At 46.7% G+C, this 24229-nt stretch overlaps 1 protein-coding gene across 13 annotated transcripts in view; it reads left to right on the top strand.

Moving 5' to 3' along the window:
• The window catches only part of TEAD1 (TEA domain transcription factor 1), a 259997-nt gene extending 236253 nt beyond the window's left edge, over nt 1–23744 (top strand). For all 13 annotated transcript variants that reach the window (XM_087855286.1, XM_045796512.2, XM_045796511.2 and 10 more), the window contains 3 exons: nt 5751–5891; nt 10225–10377; nt 16109–23744. In XM_087855286.1, coding sequence (XP_087711412.1) covers nt 5751–5891; nt 10225–10377; nt 16109–16222 — 408 coding nt within the window. In that variant the 3' untranslated portion in view covers nt 16223–23744. The remainder of the gene's footprint in view (nt 1–5750; nt 5892–10224; nt 10378–16108) is intronic.
• The last annotated feature ends 485 nt before the right edge of the window (nt 23745–24229 follow it).

The raw sequence follows: 24229 nt of genomic DNA on the forward strand, positions 1-24229 counted from the left end.
AGACAAGTGCGTACGCATGTTCATTAGAAGTCTACGCAAGGATGTACTGAGTAGCACTCTTGGGGTGTGGGGGAGGGCCGGAGGGAGAGGGGGAGAGAGAATCTTAAGCAGCCTCCGAGCTCAGCATGGAGCCCGACATAGGGCTCCATCTCAGCACCTTGAGGTCATGACCTGAGCTGAAACCAAGAGTCAGACGCTCAACCAACTAGCGCTCCCCAGGCCCCTACAGAGTAGCACTCTTGACGGTGAGTCCGATTTGGAAACTTCGCCAGTGCCCATCAGTAGTAGGATGCGTAGATGGTGGTATTTTTCATCAGTGCAATACTCTGTAGTAACAGGGGTGAACGAGCTACTCACAGCAGGATGGATGAATCCTCACCCTACAATGGTGAGCACGTGAAACTAAGCACCAAGGAGCCAGCACTCTATGAGTCCACCGATTTAAAGTTCAAGACACCGCACGGAACTAATGTACAGTGTCTTAGCCTCGAGATCGCCCCTGGGAGGGCTGGGGGTGGTTGTGCTGGAAGACAGCATGGGTGGGAGGGCTTCTGTTTCTTCATCTGGGTGCTGGTTACATGGGTGTGTTCACTTCATGAAAATTAATCGAACTCTAAGCTTGTGATCTGTGCATTTCTCTGAATGTATGTCAGACTTTAATTTTATGTAAAAAAAATTAACTTCTTTAACTTTAGATATCACAATTTGTTGAACTAATTTCTGAGCAGGTTTTCGTAGCGTGTATATATTAATAGCTTCATTTTTGATACTTCCTGTCGTTAAGACTACAGGTCATCCATTCCCAATTAAGACTAATGAAAATTATTTTGGGAATTCTAAGGGACAGTGGTGAACCAAAGGTAAGATGGTGGGGACAGGCAGTAAGGATGGCCATGGTCTTAGAGAAGTTTAGATGGCGAAACCATCTAAAAATTGTTCTCGTTTTTATTATCACCATTGCCCACAGTTCTAAACAATGCCATTGATAAAATACTCCTTAAAAGAAAAAATCTTTTATTGACCTGAGTCCTAAACTGTTGGTCAAGTTAGCATTTTTAATTCATACATGCACATATGTACGTTTCAAATTAGCACACTTCTGTGACTTCGCCGTTGTGTTACTTACTCTTTCATACCACGTGTGGACTCAGCCTTGTGTCTGTTCCTAGAGTCATGTGAGCTGCAGCCCCGCGGCTTCCCGCGGTTACAGAGTAGCTGGGGAAACGAGCCGTGGTAGCGCAGTCATTAGGAAGATGGGAAACAGAACTTAGGTCACTTCACTTCTGTCATTCTGTTACCACTTGGGGAGTTTTGGTGTTGGTAAAGTTTAAAACAGTGAAACAGAGCACTGGTTATTGCTGCAAATAATTTTGTTAAATAAAGGAAAGAGGGTCTTAAAAATGAATCGGGTCTAGTGGCGTCTACGCAGTATGCCACCGCAGTGGGACAGCTGCTTTCACCAGCGTCACTGGAGCACGGGAACTCAGTCGGGAGCGTGGAGGCTGTGGACGCTTCCAGCAATCGTGCTAACATCACAATGTGGCAAATGCCATTCTAAACGTCACGTGTATATTTCTTTGTTGACTTCTGTGCTTGCTTCAGATTTTAAGTGTCCGAATTAGTTTACGCTGTTAATGCCACTGAAGCCACTAAAGTAAAAAATGGAGCATTTGACAAAAGGGTAGGAAAGAAAGCATGGTGCCTAGGGAGCTGAGGAGCCGTTCTGGAGAAACCTCCCCCCGTTGTATCCCTGACGGAAGTGGAGGTCCGTGGCGGGGGTCGGTAGCTGAGGCTTCTCCCGCGGGCTCCCCCCGCCCTGCTCCTCCCCGATGCACTCACAACAGAAACACCGGACTGCTTTTGACTGTTCACCAGGCTTTCAAAACAACTTGGTTGTATCAAAAATAACGAGTTTGTTAAAATACTCACTATGTATTTGTAGCCCGTTAAAACCCTTTTGATGCTGGAAACTTTTTAAAGCTGGAAGAAAGGAGGAGTAAAAGTAATTTCTAATGCACCTTTCGTGCTGCACCTAAACTCATTATCGTGTCTGCGCCGGGAAGCACCGACACGCTCGTCAGTAGAGCACGTGGTACTTACTAGGGCGCATCTGTGCCGTGGAATAGTGTGCGGCCACTCAAGTGGGGGCTGCCTGCGTTTTTAAATGGCTGTTCTTCTTAAAACTGGTATTCCATATCAGTACTCTATAAGTTCTAGGATGTAGCTATGTACGTATATATTCTATTTTAAAGCAAGTTTTCGAAAAATGACTTTTTGTGCAAAAAGGGGATGTGTATGCTTGCGTGTGTGTCTCCAAAAGGGCACTTGAGAAACAGTTAACACGGTCACCAGTAGGGAGGTCAGCAAGTTCGGGAGTAGAAATAAAATATAGACTCTTTTTCCAGTTTGATTTTTATTTTATTTTATTTTATTTATTTATTTATTTTTTATTTATTTATTTTTTTACTTACCACATGGGTGTTTTTAGTTTAAGAAAGAAACAAACACTTGTTGGCACAAGCTGTGTGCCGTGATTACGAGAGCATAAATCTCACCGCCGAAGAGTACCCGAGCCACTGCTCAGAGCCGTGTGTTCTTCACTGGTGGAAGAACAAAGCAGTGGTTCTTAAAAGCCCACTTTTTTTTTTTTAAAGGTTTATTTATTTGAGAGAGTGGGGGCAGGGGGACGGGGTGCAAAGGGAGAGGAGAGAGAGAATCCTTTTTTTTTTCTTTTTAAAATTTTATTTATTTATTTGACAGCCAGCCAGCGAGAGAGGGAACACGAGGGGGAGTGGGAGAGGAAGAAGCAGGCTCCCAGCGGAGCAGGGAGCCCAGCGCAGGGCTCGATCCCAGGACTCTGGGATCACGCCCTGGGCCAAAGGCAGACACTTAACGACTGAGCCACCCAGGAGCCCTGAGGAGAGAGAATCTTAAGCAGACTCAATGCTGAGCACGGAGTCCAACTCGGGGCTCTGTCCCACGACCCTGAGATCACCACCTGAGCCGAAACCAAGGGTCAGATGCTTAACTGGCTCGGCCACCCAGGCGCCCCTTAAAGGTCCACTTTCTTTCTTTCTTTTTTTTTTAAAGAATTTATTTATTTATTCGACAGAGATAGAGACAGCCAGCGAGAGAGGGAACACAAGCAGGGGGAGTGGGAGAGGAAGAAGCAGGCTCATAGCAGAAGAGCCTGATGTGGGGCTCGATCCCATAACGCCGGGATCACGCCCTGAGCCGAAGGCAGACGCTTAACCGCTGTGCCACCCAGGCGCCCCTTAAAGGTCCACTTTCAGTGCACGCCAGGTGGCAGCCGCAGAAAAGCGGGTGTAATCCTGGGTCAGAGGTCCTGTGTGCCGAGGACACGTGGTAACTTTCTCCTCTGGCAGCTGGAGCTCGGTAGACCCTGGGGGGCGCGGGTGCAGATCGCGGTCAGGCTCAGACATCATCATTTCTTGCCACCTTGCTCTTCACGGAGCCGACATCAAACCTTCGACTGTGAGAAAAATGTACTCCTGGGTATTTTTATTTATTTACAATTTGTGCCCCCATATAATTCCAAAAAGCAAAATACGAGGGAGTGTCACTACCTTTATGGGCAATAGAAAAGTGGACAAGGACAAGTAAAAGCAGATTGTAACCCAGTAAAAGGATCCGTACACTGGTTGTTAGTAGCTATTAGAAATGCCCGGGATAGGTAATTACTGTAGTTGAGCTCTGAATTTAGCTTTGAATTTCTTGGCATGTAAGGAAAAAAGGGGAATATAAAGCCTATGGTTCTTTTTATTCAAAGCCAGAAAACAGGAAGTTTTGCCTCAGGAAAGGGACATTTTCTTGATACTCAATTCAAGAAGGGAATTCAAATGCAGATCCTTATTAAAAATATATGTAGGATGACTCAGGTCTTCCTAGTGCCCCGTGAGCGTCAAGGTTTTAAGATCAGCTGGTCAGAATGTGCCAGACTCACAAACTGTGGTCTCGATCGTGTGGCAGGTACCCCTGTCCTTCTCCAGTCCCCACGGCAGTGCAGACCCCGGCCCTTATCTGGAAGGCCCGTCAACCTCTGCCCTGTCTCTGCCTGTGCTCTCGCTCTTCCAGAGTCATCTTCGCACTGTGTTCATGGTGCCTCTTAGGAAACGCAGACCCAGCCATGACCTGTCACTGGGCCCCTCCTGTGCACTTATGACTCCTCCATGCCTTGGTTTTAGGATCTAAGACCAAACCCTCCTGCCTCTTCTGCCACCCTCTCTCCCCTGCTGCCTTGATCCCAGCCTTTCCTTGGCCTTGTTTCTGGTTATGTGCACTTTGTACGTTCCCAGGGCACGTCTGCCTGCCTCAGTCAGCGCTCCTTCCTTTAGATCTGAGCTGCCTCGTCCTTGGAAGCTTCCCCAACCCTGAGGTTGGTTCTCATGCCCTCTATGCCTCTTGCGGCGGGAGTGTTCATCCCTACGGTGATGTCTTTCCTACTCAGGCGTGAGCCTGTGGCAGTAGGGACTGGCCCAGGTCTTGCTCACTCTGACCCCCGGCTCCATACCCAGTGCCTGGTGTGCCAGAGCCCGTCAGTAGGTATTGGAGGGGAGGGAGCCATCAGTAGTCCAGCCACTCCCGTGGCCTCTAGCCTCCATCTGCAGTGGACACTATCCCACATTGAGACATCTATCCCTGAAACACAACTCTGATCACATCACCTCCTTGTGCCAGAACTTTCCAAGGGTCCCCATTTCCACAACCTGGGTCCTGGCTGCATTTCCAAACTCACTTTTCCCACTGGCCTCAGCCCTTGCGCTGTCGCTGGAAGGAGGCACCCGAGGCCCCTTCTGCCCAGTGTCCCCTCAACCCATCTCTGCACCTTGTAACCATCCCGTAAGTAATACCCCTGGCTAGAAGTCATGCCTTCCGTTGTCTGGACTTCGACGTGGTACTATTCCTATCTCCGTTACAGTTATTTATGTACATAGCTCCCGTTTGTAGTCCTACGTAGTGTCCAGCATGAACCTCACGCAGTAGGTAATCATCAGACACCTTAAATGAGTGGGATATATGAATTATTTAGCCTCTTTATAAGCCAGTCTTTACTAGGAACCATTTCCCTCTGATGCTGTAATTTGTAGTAAATTTTCTGTTTTTACATCTGTAACAAATGGCCAGTCAGCTATAGATCTCCTGTTCTTTTAAATGTATCTACAGATTAGGGCACCTGGGTGGCTCAGCCAGTTGAGCAACTGACTCTTAATTTCCGCTCAGAATATGATCTCAGGGTCCTGGGATCGAGCCCCGCGTCAGGCTCTCTGCTCTGTGCCCATCGCAGAGTCTGCTTGAGATGCTCTCCCTCTCCCTCTCCCTCTGCCCCTCCCTCTGCTCTCTCTCTTTCTCAAATAAATAAATATTTAAATAAGTCTACAGATTAGTGACTATGAACCCCATTCACATACTGCTTTCTGCACACATTTCAGAGGCCTCAGGGATCTTTTAGGACAAGGGTGCAGTATTGTTCTACGCTGAACACGAGAAAGCAAATTGCAGTGGATGCGTGTCGCATTGCCGTTGTCCAAGGGCGTGCTCTTCAAAAAGTGACCAGTGGGCCGAGGACCATGTTTCTGGATAAGCATCACCTCACCGCCTCCTTGAGCCACACCTGCCCTCCACTCGGCCCCAGCAGTCGGAGGTCCTAGCCTGCCGCTCACTGGTCACTGCTTGTTACCATGACTCTGGCGATGAGAGCGTAACCCCCACCTCCGTTTCCTTCCCAACAGGCCGACCTAAACTGCAGTATTCAGGACGATGCCGGGGCTTTTTACGGTGTGACCAGTCAGTATGAGAGTTCTGAAAATATGACAGTCACCTGTTCCACCAAAGTGTGCTCCTTTGGGAAGCAAGTAGTAGAAAAAGTAGAGGTAAGTGGGCATCTGTCCACCGGAATCTTCATGCAAGGGCCGACTGCCGCCTTCCTTCTGGCTTTCATTGGAGTGGAGAGTTTTACTTTTTTTGGCGTCTCCTCCTCCCCCTCCCCCTTTCTCTCACCTCTTTCCCCTGTTACTTCTAAAAAGACAAAATGATCTGAAAGCAAGTGGAAGAAGGCAGGGAGGAAGCCCCATGCCAGCTCTCCTGGCCGCGGTTGCCTTGCCTTGTGCGGCCAGCAGCGTTCAGTCCGACCCGAGGGCTCATGGGGTGCCCTGGTGTGGAAGCGGGTGCAGACGGGCCCTGCCACCCATCAGATGGTGCCCTTCCCACCCCCAGGTCCAAGGGCACTTCCAGGCATTGTAGATCACAGCTGTGGTGAAATTCAGCTGAGCGGCACCTGTCTTCTAAAACCCGGACACCTCAACTGGTGGTGGTGCTTTTGCCATTTCCCCTCCTTTAATTCTTTTAAACAGATGGCAGCACATGCTGGGGTCAAATACCTATTTGTAGTTTTTATATTTCATGGCCTCCCTCCCTGTCAATAAAACGTGTGTTCTTTTTACCAGCATGGGTTGCTTTGTGTGAATAATGTTTGCAGTTGACATTCCACGTAAAGTGGAATTTTCCGGTGTCTCCTGCCCGTCACCTCGTGGATCCGTGTCCAATGAGCAGCTCTGGTTCACGGTGGTCCTGGAGCCCAGCCTGAGTGCAGCAGACTTCGTGCCAGGGCAGGGGAGAGAAGAGGCACTGGGGAGGAGAGCGGGGGCGAGCGTGTGGGTTTTAATACCTGGGGCTGAACAGTGAGGCTCTGGGATGCGGCAGGCCCTCGTAGCTTCCTGAGCACAGGACGGGCCTCCCGAGACTGGTGTTGAGGACGTGATCCTAGCCAGAGAGGACAGAAGAGTTGACTAGATGGTCGATGGGAGCTTAAGTATCCCGAGCTTCACTAAAACGGTAATAGGGGGAATCCAGTAAGACGTTTTGGATGGAACTTAAAAACTCACTGGGTATTAAAAACCCATGAGGAAGGAGAGTCAGAGGTTACATGTTTTGTGTTTGCAAGGACAGTGCTGCCACCAGCAGAGATAAGAAAGTAAGGTGCTCAAGAGCACGTAGCCAGGGGATGGTTCTAGATGCAAGATGAGAATTTGGAAGACAGGTAAAGACTGAGAACACCGATCGGGGATCCTAAGCATTAAGGATCATTAAAGCTCTGGGAATGGAGAACTAGGTGCAGAGAGGGAATAGCAGCAGCACAGGAATAAGGATTTAAATTTGGGGAGCAGCAGCTAGCCCTGGGGTGAGTGGACCAGAGACACCAGCCAGAGGAGCAGAGAACAGAAGTGGATGAGAGAGGAGGGGAGCCGGCTCAACGTGTGTCTGGGAAGCGCAAGGAGAGGGTAGGTGAGAAGGTGGCCATGTAATGAGACAGGCCGGGGAGGCCTACAGCCCAGATGACCTCCCAAATCCTCGGACAAGGAGGGAGCACAGTCGCCTGTCGGTGGTTGGGAACGTGGAATGTTCCTGGTAGGCATGACTGCTGAGTAGTCAGGTTGTCAGGGCGCACCTGAGCTGACCCTCCTGCCTGGGTAAGAATGAACTGGACAAGTTACTCAGTTTCCCAGATTCCAAACTTTTTTTCATTGTATCCTCCAGTAACACACCCAAAGCTTTCTGTAAGTTCAGGGAGCAGGAAAAGGTTGTCTTTGATGGATGAAGTCCCAGGAATTTTCATGGGGAAGTTAGTGTGAGTGGTAGGTAGAGTTTTATAATTAAACTTTTAATTCCCTTAGAATGTACTTCTGCATTTGGTGTGAGATGGGAGTCTGCTTCTGTTTTCTTCCAGATACATAGGTGTTTGTGTCAAACTGTTTATTAAGTGATTCATCCTTTTCCCACTGAGTAGATCTGCGATCTGTCCCCCTAAAGTTACTGCATATCCTGGGAGCCATTCCTGGAGTCTCTCTGACGCCCCCCCCCCCCCCATTTATTTCTACATGTCCCAATACCGTGTTGATTTGATTACAGTGGCTTTATAGCACATTCTTATATCTGCTGACGCAAGTCAGTCTGGCTGTTGTTTTCCATATATTTTCCAGGCTAGTAAACAGCATTTATTCTCCCACAAAATGAGATCAGTTAAAAAAGCAGAAGTAAAGAAAACCAAAATCCTCTCTTGATCAATCTAATTGTAATTGTACTTGGTTTAGACATTATTTTGGGATAAATGGACACATTACCAATACTAAATGTTTCCATTTGAGAACCTATTTGCATTTCCATCTCATTTATCTTGATAAGATTTTATAGTTTTCACATACAGGTTTATCCCTTCCTTGTTAAATATATTTCTAAATACTATATAATTTGTTAATGCAATTTCCCATTTCTAGATTTTAATTACTAGAAGAGAGGAAAGTTCTTGGTTTTTGCTTATATATGTTTTATCTGGCCATCTTGCCATGTTCCTTCCCTTATTTATCTCCAGTGGGTTTTTTCCCCTAGACTCTTGGATTTTTCTGTGTATATGGTCATAGCAGCAGCAAAAAGAGAAGGCTTTATTTTATCTCTTCTTTTCCAACGTTTTTGCCACCTTTTCTGTTTTGGTTATTTTCTCACCTTCTTTCTATTTGCTAAAACCTCCAACACTGTCATAAAAAGAAGTAGTTAACTGCTGCCCATAGAGTTTGTTTTGGGGTTTTGCCATTTGCGGGTATATTCACTGTTGGATTTTATAAATGGTCTTTATTTTATATTTAAGTGCTTTCTTTCTATTCCTGTTGTACCTAGGGTTTTTATTAGCAACAGCTGCAATATTTTATCGAATGCCTTTTCGGCATCTCTTCGTATGATTTTTGTCCGGTTTCTGGGCATCACGCGTTCATACCTGTCGTGTGTGGGGCCACCACAGCATTCCTGGAGAAAGGCCTGCTTTGGACACACTGATGTATTCTCTTTGCTGGGCTGCCTAAGATTTTTGCATATCCTAAGTGTTACTAGTCTGTTCCTTTTTCTAATCTCTTTACGTCCATCAATTTCATTAAAAGATTTGGGACACCTGCCTTTTCCTGTGGTCTGACAGTGTTTGCGTAACAATGAGAATAATTATTCCTTAAGAGTTGCATAAAACCCAGTGATGAAACCATTTGGTCTGTGTACCTTTTTCAGTGGTGAGTCTCTGAGCAATGGTTTAGTCATTTCCCTCCTAACCGACGGACTAGGGTTTTCTCCTTTGTGGTTCAGTATTAGTAATTCATACTTTGCTGGGAAATCATCCTCTCTAGGCTTTCTTTGCCTTAGAGTTATGTGAAGTAACCTTTTACAGATCTTCCCATCTCTACTGTAATTGCGGTTTTGTCTCTTTTCGGTCTTAAGCTTGTGAAGGCTTGATTTTGTTTTGACTTTTTAAAGAACCAGTTTTTTAATTTATTCTGCCCACAGTTTTTATTTCTATTAACCTCGATTTGAGCTTTTATCTTTATTAATTTCCTATTCCTGGTTTCCTTTGGTTTCTTTGTGGCTTGGGTCTGTTTTGTGGGTTTTCTTCTTTTATTTAAATCTCAGACGTGGTCTAGTTCTATAATTTTTTTACCTTTAATAATGAACTCATGAAGTTGCTTCGTTAAGTTTCCTCCAAGTATAGCTTCATCGGGTCCCCTAAGTTTTGATGTCAAGTATTTTCCTTTTCATTACTCTTGAGATAGTTTGTAATTTCCTTTTTAACTCCTCTTTGATCCAAGGCTGTCTAGGGGTGTGTTTCTTATTTCTGGGTGCTTCAGTGGGATCTTCAATACCAGTATTTTCTTTCTTTCCCTTGTTTATTAAAGACCTAAGTAACTCACAGTCAGGAGCTCGTGATCAGGGTGAAATAGCTTTCCCCCAGGTAGAGAGATTCGCTGCGTTGGTCGTTGGCCTGTGAGGTCTTTGTAACAGTGCAGGAGGATTTTCTCTGGGCTCTTTTAAGAGCTGTAATTGGCTGGGCCTTGCACTCCCGGATTTCCAGGCAGAAAATCACTAAATAGGTGATTATATTTCTTTCTGACCTTTGCTTTCTTTTCTTTCTGACCTGGACAGCCCTTCTTTAAATAAGCTCTCCTGTTTCCCCTTTTGTTTTTTTAAGTTTCCAGAAAAATAATGGATTTCTGAGTATGGCATTAAGTTTGGAGATAGGATTTTTTGTTAATTAAATCAGCCATGTAGATAGTACAGCATCTAGCAGAGGGTTCCTGTTGGAAAAGGAAAAATGCTTTTGCAGACAGTCATAGCTTTTTCATGTATTCCGAAGTCAGAAATGTAAATGTGCTCAACTCCTTTTTCCCCTCACAGACGGAGTACGCAAGGTTTGAGAACGGCCGCTTTGTGTACCGAATAAACCGCTCCCCGATGTGTGAATATATGATAAACTTCATCCACAAGCTCAAACACTTACCAGAGAAATATATGATGAACAGTGTTCTGGAAAACTTCACAATTTTATTGGTAACGTTTTTGCCCCTTTCTTCTTGTGGCAAATGCAGTCTGAAGCTGGAGGGGAAGGGGACAGGGCGGGGGCTGGGGACGGGTGCTGAGCAGGCTGGCGGTCGGCCACCATTTGAGTCCACAGTGCCTGGGCCAGGCTTGGGCTCTGTTTGGGCTCGGGTCTGTAGAAGAGACAGGGTCTCATCTGGCGGGGCTGAGCTTTTCTAAGCTCAGGAAAACTGGAATTCAAGGGGGTAAATTCAGCTGCACGTTAGAAAGGCATGGAGAGCTTTTTAAATACTTAACTTTTAAAAGCCTGATACCAAGGCTGCATCGTAGACCCACGAAATCAGGAGCTCTGAGGCTAGAAGCCAGGCATGTATATTTATAGTTCCCTAGGTCATTCCAGTGTCAGCCATGCCTGAAACCCAGCAGCATAGTGTGCACATTGCAAGTGAGACAAAAGCTGAGTCAATGGGTTCGTACTTCAAATCCACCCTGACTCATTTCATGAAGATCTGCAAGGCCTTATAAGAAGTAACGCACATTAGGATAGCAAAATACAAACCCTTAAGCACCATGAGAAATATAAATTAAAATAGAATGTCATGACCAGGAAATAGTCCCCAGGGGCTGAAAAGTATGGTTCAAACTTGGACAGCTAAAGGGAAAGTAAAAGCAGTGGTTGGTGCTCAGGGTCCACGATGGGAGAAGTTTCCTGGGGAATGGGGGAGGGTCCCCTCATATTTAACTTTAAAACAGATTTCTCATGGGGGCTTCCTGTGGGGACTTGGGAGGGTTATAAGAACAGTGATGTCCTCAAAACTCTGAGCTAGAATACTTAGAGCAGAAGTTCTCTACCCAGAGGTTTGGGGCCCATTGAGACCAGGGTTCTCCATCAGTGGCATGCTACTTTAAAAAAAAAAAAGAAGAGGAAGAAGAAGGCTATCCTCCAACCTCCCCCCCGCCGCCCCCCGCAACCCTGATTTATTAGTGTTTGCCTGTTTCCGTGATACAGACACACCCTCCCTGGTCAGTGTCAAGGTACCAGTGGGTTGTCCAGCTCATGAAATGCCTTCCTATTTAACTTCCAAGAGCCAGTGGGAGCCAGTTTCTTCATAACAGTATAAAAACTGAATAAATAGAACTTCTAAAAATTAAAATCCTCCTGCATATCAGATTCACCCAGGAAACTTTTAAAAATTCTGAGGCCTGGGCCCCCGCTGAGAGAAATAAAATCAGAATCCTTCGGGGTGGGGTCCTGCCAGCATCACGGTTTTTCTTTTATTTTTATAGCTCCCCAGGGAGTTGAGACCGACTGCTACAGGGATGGCTAAGTGAGCTGCAGGGCATTTCAAGAGTTCAGACACGTGATGGGCATTCAGTTGGCAGACAGATCATTTTGCATGCTGTTTTCATTTACTCCTGAGAGAGAATCTCACTGGATTCTCTGGTGTGTCCGTGAGAAACTAGCCATCTGGGGGAAGCTTTGGAAAACCTGTTCTTTAATAACTATTACTGATGAGCATCTTGGTCTGTAATGGTCGTTAGTGAAAACCGAGCAGTTCACGGTTTGGGGTGCTGGTGGGTACCAGACACGGCGCCACTTTCTGTTGCGAGTTACGAGCAGGTGAGTTTCGCACTCAGATGGGCAGAAGTTGGGTGTATCATACTTTGGTGTGGACAGTTAACAGCCTTAGGAATTAACCCAAATTCTGAGTGAATGGCTGGCCCACCTCTCTTGGAAGGACTCCTAGCTGTCCTCACAAACCAGTTCTGAGTCTGTCTCAGCATTTTAAGGAATATGCCCTCAGTCCCTAACCCTACGTCACTCACACAGCATAGCCGAGGAACATGAGGCCTGGAAGAAATTTAAGGCATCTTTTTAGCCACAAAACCCGTGAAACCAAATCCATATTTCTCCTTGAGAACATGTGACTTCAAGCAGCCTAGATGTCCAGAGAGCATAAAATTAATTCCAAAATGTATCACGAAGCAACTAGAGAAATTCCTTGGCTGTGAAGAATTAGTAGCTCTCAATAAATATCTACTAGAAATAATATTTTAGCTCTTAGAAAAGCTAAAATTGAACCAGCACTCCTGGATTATGAGAATGAAATCATCTCATTGATAAAGCTCTTCCTCAGGGTAGGACGTAGGAGCGTGGCCAGGGTGGCACTTGCTGGACGTGGTTGTAGGCGTGTAGGACGTAGGAGCGTGGCCAGGACGGCACTAGCTGGACGTGGTTGTAGGCGTGTAGGACGTAGGATGTGTCCAGGACGGCACTAGCTGGACGTGGTTGTAGGCGTGTAGGACGTAGGATGTGTCCAGGACGGCAGTTGCTGGACGTGGTTGTAGGCGTGTCACTAGGTATTGCATTACAAAGCCGGTGTCAACACGATCAATTCCAGACCTTACTGGCTGGTGAGCTAAACTCTGATTTCATCAGGATGATACAGAAATTGAGGTGAACCTGTAAATGCCAGGCCTTAGTAACAATATCCAGACAGGCCGAGGAAGATAGTCACTGAATTATAGGCCAAGTATTCCTGTCGTCTTTGGACGTTGTGTTCAGACAGACGTACAGGTTGCTGGAAACATTTTTTTCTTTTCTCCTTTTGAATCTTAACCATGAAGTCTAGGACAGCTCGGGGCCCCTGGCTGGCTCAGTCGGTAGAGGAGGTGCCTCTTAATCTCAGGGTCATGAGTTCGAGCACCATGTTGGGCCTGGAGCCTAAAAAGGAAAAAGACAAATAGGACATATTCTTTCCTAGAAAGTTTGCAAGAAGGTAAGGTAGGTCATAGAGGTTCCAGGGACAGTGCTAAATCTTCTGTAAATGTGATATTATGGAATTCTCACTGCAGAACTATGAGGTCATATTTATTCCCATTTTATGGATAAGGAAAGTTAGGCCTACCTGAGGTCACAGAGCTAGTGACAGATGTAAATGAAGACGTAACAGGACAGGAGAGACACTTCGCAGGATATTTCATGGTCATGGAATCAGAAGACTGGGGCTTTAAGACCCAGCTCTACTTTATGACCTGGGTTTGGGTAAGTCATTTAAAGTCTCTGAACTCAGTTTCCTCCTCCATTTACAAACAAAAAGCTCGGGTCTGCACACTCCACCTCAAAGGTTATTGGGAATATTTGCGTTCATTCAGCTAAACCATGGAGAGATTGTGCTTGCTGCCAGAGTGCAATGCAGGTAAAACACAGCGCCTGTCCCGTAGTACATCTTGGCCTGCTCGGGGCCCAGAGGCAGGTGAAGAAGTGGTTACAGTGTCAGAATGTACCGTCTGTACACTGCGTGGCTGCATGTACTTGGAAACGGACGCCTGGACGTTCAGAGCAGTTGAGCTGCCTGGCAGGTACCTGTACTCAGATTGGGGCGGGGAATCCTCAGGCATGTTTAAAGCTGATGTTTAAGTTGCCTTGACAGATAAACATTTTGCAGATCTACCAAGAAAAGGGCCATTCCATGGGTGTGTATTTTAAGTGTCAGGTGCTGGGACGTGAACTAGACGGGGGTGGGGGCAGCCATCCTGGGGGCGCCTGACGTAGGCAGGCGTTCCTCAAGCAATCACAAGGTGGATGTGAACCAGGCGGTGGCTGGTGGCTGGCAGAGGGGGTACATAGTGCCAAGAGAGTGGTGCCAGGAGTACTTGACCTCGTGAGGGAGGTCAGAGAAGGCTTCCCTAGGTAAGGAACAGTGGAGGCCATCCTGCTAGCTGACTGGGGAGAGAGGGTAGAGAAGAGCACCACAGGTGGGCAGGCAGGTGGGAGGACTGGAAATAGAGTCGTGTGGCTGGCATGGAGTGAGAGGAGAGCAGGGAGCTGGCCGGGTAGGAACAGCCAGATGGGGCTGGCGCTCCTGGGCCTTGCAGGCTCGAAAACAGGTTTTCCTTTCACCCTGAAGTTTGGAAGTTGAATACAGGCCATCAGGGTTTTTAGCAGGAGGGCGTTGTTGTCAGAGTTACTGCTCACAGGGTTGTCGCGCCGGCTGTGTACCGATGGGAGTGGGAGGAGCCGGGACAGCTCAGGGTGGGGGAGTCCGGGTGCTTCGCTGGTACCCTGGACTGTGGCGGTGGAGAAGGGGCTGGATTCAGGGACTGTTCCGGAGGCAAAAGCAGCAGGACATGGCATTTCTTTGCATATGGGGAGAGAGGGAGAGAGATTTCCAGGGCGGAAGGCCTGCATGCTTGCAGTCTTGATCTGTGAGGCTTCGAAGGGGCGGGAAGTAAGACGGGGCAGGAAGGAGGTGGGTACCAGTACGGAATCAAATCTTTATTACCCAGGAAAAAAAATGCAGATAATCTATTACTGTATCAGTTCATTGTCTGGAGCAGCGTGGCTTGATGGTTAGGAAAAACGTCTTCGAAGTCCGATCTGGGTGTCTTCGTTGACGGTTCTCCCACGTTCCGTCCGCTCCCCGGCCTCCCTCCCCGTCAGAGCGGAGCGGGCGTGGCGGCCGCTCGTGGAGTTGCTGCAGTTTTCCGTGGGACTGGCCCCTGCCGAGTCGGAGTGTGCTAAGCAGTTACCCTATGTTGGCTGTGACGTCGCTGGCCGTTCGTTCAGCACGTTTTTATTAAACAACGGCTGTGCGCCAGGCTAATGACTAGGAGGCATGGTTCCCGTTCTGCGGGAACTTACAGCCCACTGAAGATGCTGGCGTTGAAAAAAGTCACACAAATCTAGGTACTTACAGGCGTGCTGTGTGCCCTGATGGGAAAATTGTAAGCGTGTGAGATTTTATCCGTCAGTCAGGGACCACACCCTCGGATGCCTTGAGGGTAAGGGAAACGGAACGGGTGAAGCAGCCGACAGAGTGGGGAGAGGGGGAACCCCCCCCCCCCCGGGCACTGGCCTAGGCCCTCAGATTCAGAGTTTGAAGACACTGGGCTGTCTTCAAACAAAACACACACACATAACAGCATCACTGAAACCGTTGGGAAGTTGGGCTAGATTTGCTTTTAGAAAGTTCCTTCTGAGAACGGCTCTGGGAAGCAGGCAAGGTCGGGGCCGCAGTGACCTGGGTCAGATCTGGTCACTCAAGGTAAGAACGCAGGCTAAGGCCATGGGCAGGAGGAGCAGAGAGCTGGAGTCCAGGGACTTGAACCAACAGGGGAAGCAGATGAATGTGTCAAGAGTACATTTCAAAAGGTAAAGCCTGTGTAAATGGAAAGAGGGATCAGTTGACATGATTCCATCACGTGCCTTACTCAGAGTCTGTTACGGAGTCCGGAGTCCCAGCACTGCTGGTTAACGGTGCGGAGCTAAGTATTCGTGGGGCTCACGTCTATTGTGGGCTGTTGTGAAACAAATCGAGTAGAAGTTTAGGAATAAGATAGGAAGCAATTCCTAGGATAAACGGCTGTCGCGTGGGACAGAATTCTAGAAAATGGTCTTTGTTGTAAAGAAATTGACCCTCCCAAAAACCTGCAGTAATTCTTGGGGGCTCGGATTATGGCTCAGACCCTGTCCGTAAGGTGTTTCTTACACATGGTAACTAAGTTCAGATAGGATTCAAGTCAGCCCCATAATTATCCTGAGTTGTGCTTGGAGGGAGCAGTGGGAGGCTGGGACGTCTGCAGTGGTCTGCCTGTTGGACTTGAGACTGTCCGTCCCCAAGCAAATCCTAGTGGCCATAGCACGGATAGAGTGTGTTTTCATCCACGTGGTGTCTCTCTCTGTGTGTGTTTGTGTGTATATATAGGTCTATAGTTCTCTTTCTTTTTTTTTTTTAAACAGGTGGTAACAAACAGGGATACACAAGAAACTCTCCTCTGCATGGCCTGTGTATTTGAAGTTTCAAATAGTGAACATGGAGCACAACATCATATTTACAGGCTTGTAAAGGACTGAAGATGGTTATTTATATATATAGATATCTGTATATACACACACACACACGTATGTGCGCACACACACACTCTCTCCATTATTGAATGACTGTCTGTAAACCTCACCACACAGGGGGTGCCCTGGCCCTGAGGTCACCCTGACTTTTTCTAAATCCTGTTTGAGTGAAGTCATTTTTTCTCATGTGTTCATACTATCATTGTAGCTGTGAAGTTCTGGTACAGTTGTAAAAAGAGAAATCTGAGTGGTTTCTGTGTGTTCTTCACATCCGCAGCCCACAATTTTCTCGGGAAAGGTGAACCTTAAAGAACCCGGGTCTCTGTCTGCAGAGACCTGTTTCTAATTGTGGTAGAAAAAAAAAAATCTGAGACAGAGCATTTGCCATGGGGCATTTACAGCCTTTATACAAATGTATTTAGTTCTGTTTTTTTCTTTTTTCAACATAAAATTTCTTGTTTTAAGATACAAGTAAAATTAATCTTTAAATATAAATGTAAATTAGTACACAAAACTAAGAATCTTTAGACTTATCTTTGTAACTAATTAGGGTGGAAGTTATGAAAGAATGTAATTCACTAAATTATTTTTTAAATGAAACTTCTCTTTCTTTTCGAAACCAAATGTTAAAATATAGCCTTAAATGCTTGGTAGAAATATTCTAATGAGACAAATTTGTACTTTTTTTTTTTTCCTCAAGGTTAAAACTAATCTCTTAATCCATTAAACTCTTGAACAGGTATTACAAAGGAAGAAAACTTCACCCCTTATCCTTAACATATATAGTATATTTAAAAAATATAAAATTGTATTGTACTAATGTGATGATTATTTAATGAAAAAAAAAGATGGCTCTTTTTGCAATAAGTAGATAAATACTGAAAATCTAAACGTACAATGTTTATAGTCTTGTGTGTGCAGTTATATTTTCTATGGACAACCAAATTTTTTATTAAGATGAGTAAATGTTTGAACCACTGAAATTTAATAACAGAAATTTAAAATTGGCATGAATACTGCACTGTGAGCTGCAAAGTAGAGAAAATCCTGTGGCTGGGAGAAATTTCATCAACCAAACAAGTAAAAGGCTCATCAGTTTTAGTATCTCTGCTCCCCGGAAAATTGCAAGCATCCTCACCAGCCTGTGGATAAATTCTTTCTGGTGAACCAGTCTGCGTGGTAACCTGCCGTAACTGTGTGTGCATGTGTGTGTGTGTACCCAGCCACACACATACACATAAGTTACTGAACACATATTTATTGAACATCTGTCTCTTCAGTGTCATCTGTTTGCCAGGTGCTGATATGTGTCTGTATCTCAGTCTGTGTCCCTAGATCTAGATACATTCTAAGGACATCTGTTTCCTCCACATCTCTCAGTAAGTCACAGTACTTGTTTGACGGAGGTTTGAGAGGCCCAGCGTGCTCTCGGACTTTTTTTCAAGCAGACTCATTTGGGAGGTTCTCTTTCCAGGAGAAATTGAACTTTCCAACCCAAATATTCCAAAGCATTGCCCAGGCAGAGTGGGTTTGAAGTGGCCGCGTGTCTTGGGTTATTTCCATAAGTGATTCCTTGGGAAGGAAACATGGTTACACTCCCCAGCCTCCCAGAGGAAAGTGACATTTTTATAATTGCCAGGAATAGGTGAGCACAATAGAACGTGAAGTAGGTTTTTAAGTTGTGAAACCTATTGTGGCCAGAAAATAAATCCCTTGTTCTTTCACATCCAAGTCCCTTACCCGCTTCCCTGCCCCACCACCTCTCTGACCCTGCCTGGATAGTGATCAGAGTGTCTGGTCGTCAGGAGCACGAGGCTGTGGCTGGCTTGTGGCAAACAGGCAGCCACAGGACCAAGCCTGACCTCTCCCGGACTCACGCCACTGGTTCCTTGGAAGACCAGAGAAGAAAGTGCAAAACTTCTCCCATTTGGAACGGACACCCCTCATAGAAACCAGTAGGCTGATGTCTGTCTTCCCTCCATAAAAGAAACTAACATACATTCTCTGATTCTTAGGGGGCCTTTGAAGGATTGCCCTCGTGGTCTGCCCTTCCGTCTGGCCCTCTGCCCAGGCACTGAAGCTTCTTCCGTGGTCATCATACTTAATGACTTCTCTTGGGCACCCCTCCTAGGGATGTTTCTTTCACTCTTGTCTCCCGCATCTTTCCTCAAGGGAAACCCCACTCTCCCCGGGCCAGGACCCTATGAAGGGGACTAAAGGACCTTGTAGGGCCAGAGCCAGCCCAGAACTTAAGCGACAGAAGTATCTGATGCACTTTCCCATGCAGGAATGAGGCTCTTCTGTCTGCCAGGGGGACTCTTGGGATTTACTTTTCAAAGCACAAATAGACCCAGGAAGCGCAGCTTGCGGGGGTCCTGCGGGCCGCAGAGAAGGGCACACCCAGTCTGCTGAGCCCACAGAGGCCGGCTGTGCCCTCCTCCCCGAGATGCCTTCAGAGCTGAGTGTGGGGCATTTACAAGAACAACCTGGAGGATTGCTTTTTGCTCTTAAAAACATTTCTAAGAGCCTTAAAAATTTACTTCTCGTCTTGTCCTTCTACAGCTTTCTCCAGGGCAGTATTTTCCCTGTCTTAACCACTGATCCTGTTACCCGAACCCTTGCCCTCTGTCTGTCTCTGCCAAGTTAGGCGTGGGGGCGGGGGCGGTGCGGGAGCACCTGATCCAGGGCTGTCTGTGGGCTTTCATCCTTCGTCGCAGTCTTCTCCCTCCAGCGGTCAAGCTTCCCAGACCATAAGAAGCCTTTCTAGGCCTCTGTCCTTACAGCCTTCTTTTGGGTACCGGACCTCCTCGTGACCCAGCATGAGCAGCCTCGAGTCAGGGCCTCTCGTCTTCTTTCTGGAGAGCGTGGAGGCCCGTCTTCCACAGCCTGCACAGGGGAGAGCTGAAGGACCGACTCTGGTCCGTTGGCATTTGTTTCCATCTTAGCAAGAGACCTAAAGTTACTCTCAGGACTTCTGCAAACAGGTTCTGGAATCCCAGAAGGTCCATGCTAAGTCGGGGTTTCTCAGCCTTGACACCGCTGACAGTTGGGAGCAGTTCTTTGTTCTGTGGGACAACCCTGCGCAGCGTCCCTGGCCTCCACCGCACTCTCCCTGCTGTCAGCACAGCCCAGACTATCTCCAGACATCGCCAAACATCCCACGGAGTGCAGTAGCACTCCTAGTTGAGAACCACTGCCCTAGGTCTTACAGGTCACAAATGCCATATTTGAGATTTTCTTTATCCTTCCTTCCATTTCACTCTGAGAAAGCTGCTGTCCTGGGAGCCTCGTTTCAGGTCATGAAGAGGCAGGTAGGAATGTTACTCAAATGACTTTCCGTTCACAGCAGAGTCTGTCTTGCTACAGAGGATTCCTCCCTTCATCCCTGGGGATGTTGGGAACAGCTGGTCACCACCATCCCCATAATCAGCTCGCACCTATGTGAGGGCCTCTGTGATTGGACCTTCATTCCTTAGTTTACCAGCTGTAAAAGAAGTCCCAGCTGTGTTCATTATTCTCATAAGCGTATGGGTCTCACGACCAGCGCTTTCATCATTTCGGTAAACTTCCTCCGGTCTTCTGCCTTCTGCCCTACACTCAGTGCTGTCTGCCTTCTGCCCTACACTCAGTGCTGTTTTTGGAATTTATGGAAGCCTTTGGAACACTGCATCTTAACGGATGGAGGAGAGAGGGACCTGTTCTGGAAGAGGGCTGATAGAGTTTTCTTTATTGAGCTGAAAGAGAGCACAACCTGCTCCCCTTCATTTAGCAGATGAGAACATTGAGGCCCAGAGGGGAGGTGTGACTTACCCACAGTCACCCAGCTGGTTAGTGACAGAATCAGGGTGAGGCTCTGGGACCTGGCCACTTACTCCTTGGGCTCTCCCAGTGGAGGTTGTTCCTCTTCGGTGCTCATGCCTAAATGTTCCCTACGAAGCTGTACACAGACTCAGTGCGGGAGAGAGGGGGGCACTAAGAACGCCCGTCGCCAGAGCACAGCATCGCCCCGATGCTGATGCCGCTTGTCCCACGGAGCCTCTGGTCTGATTGGAGCTGCGTGAGGCAGCCACGAGCAGATACGAACGCTGATGAGCCTTTTCGCTTACCTGAGGACAGTTCACCTGCCACAGACTCTGAGGCCAAGTTTTATCTGCTAAGCAACCCAGCCACCATGTCCCACACTCAGACCAGCCAAAAAGCAGCCCCTGTTCCCAGCACTTGGCGTTAAAAGTCCCCGGATGACTTCAACCCAAGTCGTCTTTAGGTCTCAATACTGTAGTGGCTTTAGCAGTCTGTGTTTGTACAACCATAAATTATTTAAATCGTCTGAGATGACAGTTTTATGAACCAGGTACATACGATTTGCGTAAGTTTTTATATGCTCTGTCTGGTACACTACACCCGTCCTCACGGAGGGTAGAACCGATTCTGTGTGTTGGCGTTCCCACCTGTGACATCGAGAGCATATGTCTGCATCGCTTCTTTCTTTCTGTTGACGTTTCTGTGGCAAAGCCCTGCACATGTCATTTCTGCAAAGCCTTAAATCTTCTGAGATGTTGCGTGTAGGGTGTGCAGTGCAAAAGGCTGCCTCGGAACTGTGAGCCCTTTTGTAAGCTGGAAGCATTTCTCTTACTACTGTTACTTTTTTAGGGAGTTTTCAATTCAGAGCTGCCAAAGCGTTCCAGTAAGCAGTGCCTTAGTAATGCCTAGTCAGACCCAGCCCTCCGCGTCCATCCACCAATTGGCCCCGGATGAAACCGCACAGGCAAAAGTTCTCCGTTCTCTTGTGTAAGCCCATTTTCCCCCTCCTGTTCTATAGGACACTGACCGCTTGGTCTAAAATCGGACACTGAGCACGAGTCGGTTCTCTGACCGCACTCTCAAATGTATACACCAAAACGGAAGGTTTTCCAACTTCATAGTTTAGTGTGAAAAGCAAATTGTACTTTTAAAGTTGCCTTTTAAATTCACGACCAAATACTTACTATTTATAAATCTTCTGCGCTCTAGCATGGAAGTGCCTTTGGTTTGAGATTCCAGCTTAGAAAAGTGCTGCCATATAACGATAATTTGTAGAGAGACCAAAAATATTCTGAGATCACCGTAATGCCTTTGGTTCACCAGGATGAGTAACCAGCCACAGGCCTCTGTCCACAAGGGCGCGCCTCGGACCCTGCCTGCCGTGCCGTCACCACCGCCCAGCAGCAGGAGGGACCCCAGGAACTGGTGTGTGTGTGTGTCTGTGTGTGTGTGTGTGCGTGTGTGTCCGCGACCCCAGCGCCCTCTCTGCCCGTCACCTGGCCCCGCGGCCGCGCGAGGGGCCTGCCACGCAAACGACAGACTTTCGGCCGGTGGACAGATCTGTCCTTCGCCTCGTGTTCGTGTTCAGTCTCCGTGGAGGCTTTCTTTTCCATTCAGACGACAGCGCGCACTTCTCTGGTCTACGCAGTGATACCACTCTGGAAGTTGGAAGCCTCGGACTGAGATGCGAGTGCAGAACAAAAATGAGTTAGGGTCATTACAATGGAAGTGTTCTTCTTACGGCGAAAATGTTGACTCTGAGTGTTGTGTACGAATGTGCTATGAGAAACTTCCAAAGAGCACCGTTCACAATTCGGCGTTTTCAAAGAATGTTCCAGCCCTCAAAAGGGCAACCCTTTAGAGTCTGTGTGTTGGCTCTTCTCAAAAACTTGTTTAGATTGGGAAAACTGATAGAGGTAAGGAAGAGGCGTGGAAAGGACCAGAAGGCAAAAACACCAGCCAAACAAAAGCCAGGAGGAAAAAAAAAAAAGTTCCCTTGCCGATACAGACTTCAAAGTGACATCAGACATCTCCGAAAGTTAGCCTCTGAACTCTTAACTCGTATGTTCTTTCGTCTCTCCCTGGTGTCTTTAAGATTACCCTGTCTGGGCTGTGAAATTTCAGGAGTGATTTCTACCCACACCAAGTTGTGAGTATTTATAGAAATTTCTACAAGAAACAAACAAGTGATGAAAAGGAAAATGGGCTAACACGGGCGAGAGTGAGCCGCCTGAGTTCAGCCCTCCCTGTCAATACTGTCCCACACCTGGAAAGAAATGAATCGGATGCTGGTTTTCCTGCTTCTCTTTTCAGCTGTTGCTGTGCTTTGTTTGGCAATCGTTTTCTCTCATAAACTCATTGCTTCTGTTGTGAAGAATGAAGGTTTTGTGTTTAAAATTTACCGCATTTGCAAGGGTAGTTTCGCTGAAGTCATGCACCATTAACTAAGAGGAAATATTGGTATTTATTGTCCTGCTTCCGAAGGCTGTAGCTTGTTTTGTTCTCTGACTTTGCAGTGAGTCAGTCCCCTGCCGCACTACATCGTTTTAGTTCATTTGAAATGGCATTTATGTTCCCTCGTGTCCCTTATTAAATGGGGTCAGATTCCAGGAGATCCCATCTCTCTCAGGTAGACTCTCTTGTCTGCCTTCCATGGTGAGATGGTTCTCCCCTCCCCTGTCTCTGAGAGAGGCTCACGGAATCTAGGCGTAAGTCAATTGGAAACGGTCTCTTATTTTATTATTGTTATTATTATTTTGGATCAGTCGTTTTCTGTGATTAGTTTGACTGTGTAAATTAGATATTAACTGCACTTCTTTAAAAAAAAAAATACGTCTCCCTGTTACCTCCTTGAAAGATTCACTTCTGTAGGCCTGTATCAGTAGGCTCTTGCCTGCAGATAAGGAAAAAGAAAAAAAAAAAAAAAAACAGTACGTGCCTGAAAAACAACAAAAAAATTTTGTAACGTTTAAAAAAGAAACCCGAATAGCCTTTAATTCTTTAATATGCTTAAATTGTATGTAAATTGGTTTTGCCACATGTGTTTGTTCACGTTCTAAATGACTTAATGGGATTCTCGCCGTCGGTGTCTGTGTGTCCCGTGTATACTATGGGCTCGTGGCGTAAGCGCTTCATCTGGTCAGCGGTCGCTCTGATGTTGTACTGCAGCTGGGAGGGGCTCCAGAACCTGCCCCCGGGGATAAGGTTCCTCTCAGTAGATTGGAGAGATGGGGGTGGGGGGCAAAGTCTCACACATGTTTTCGTGACCTATTTGCAGAAACTTTCAAAAGGCATTTGGTTAAACCTCTTGGCAGTACAGTATTCTTGTATTTGTTAATGTCTGTGTTTAGGTACTGGTACCTTTTTGTTTAAAAATGTTCTAAGTGTTGGCTTTAAAGTGAATTTATCTTTAGTATGATAGTTATATGAAAATTATAGGGTTTGTGTGCAGAGAATTTTTTTATAAAGTGCTTTGTAAAAAAAAAATGTATTCTAGCTTTCGCGGTACATATGTGTGATAACTTTAATATCCATGACAGTTAAGTGCAATTATTTCATCACTCTAAAAATGCTATTTTTGTGTCAGTTCCTGCAGGTGTTTTCATGTCTTTGCAAAGTGACACATTTTGATGCCTTCTTGATAAAGTGGTAGACATTTTGTAGCTTTCTAGAAACTTTGTATTCATACGGTATCAATGAAAAATAAAGAAAATGAAAGTGTGGGTTACCTTTTTTATCTGCAGAAGTGTATGTTGTTGAAAATGACGTGTGATTAGGAGTTGTGGGTGAACTGTGGGGCTCATGATTCAGGTGTGTGCCGCACCGCCCTGCATAAGAAAGCTTTTGATTCACTAAGTGTTTCCTGTGTGCCGGGCACTTGCCAAGGGTGTTGGTACAATGTGGATACATTGTTTCTTTTAATTCTTACAATAGTTCCAAAGACAGTGGTATTATTACCCCCACCTGAGGCTCAGAAAAGATGGATCATCCCAGGTCATGACTGGTGAGTGGTGGAGCCTTAAATAGGTCACGCTGATGCCCAGGCTGGACTCTTCCCCCCTCCCCTCCCCTCCTCACCTCCCTCCCCCTCCTTACTCACCGCATCCCCACCCCCAGCATTATGACTCACTGAGAATCCCTGGATGTAAGTAGCTCAAGGCCAGGGGAGAAATTTTTAAACAATGGTGACCTTGGACTTCTTAGAAGAAGACC

The sequence above is a fragment of the Ursus americanus genome, chromosome 24, assembly GCF_024610735.1.
Source record: "Ursus americanus isolate L20-20 chromosome 24, mUrsAme1.1.p, whole genome shotgun sequence".
Taxonomy (NCBI): Eukaryota; Metazoa; Chordata; class Mammalia; order Carnivora; family Ursidae; genus Ursus; species Ursus americanus.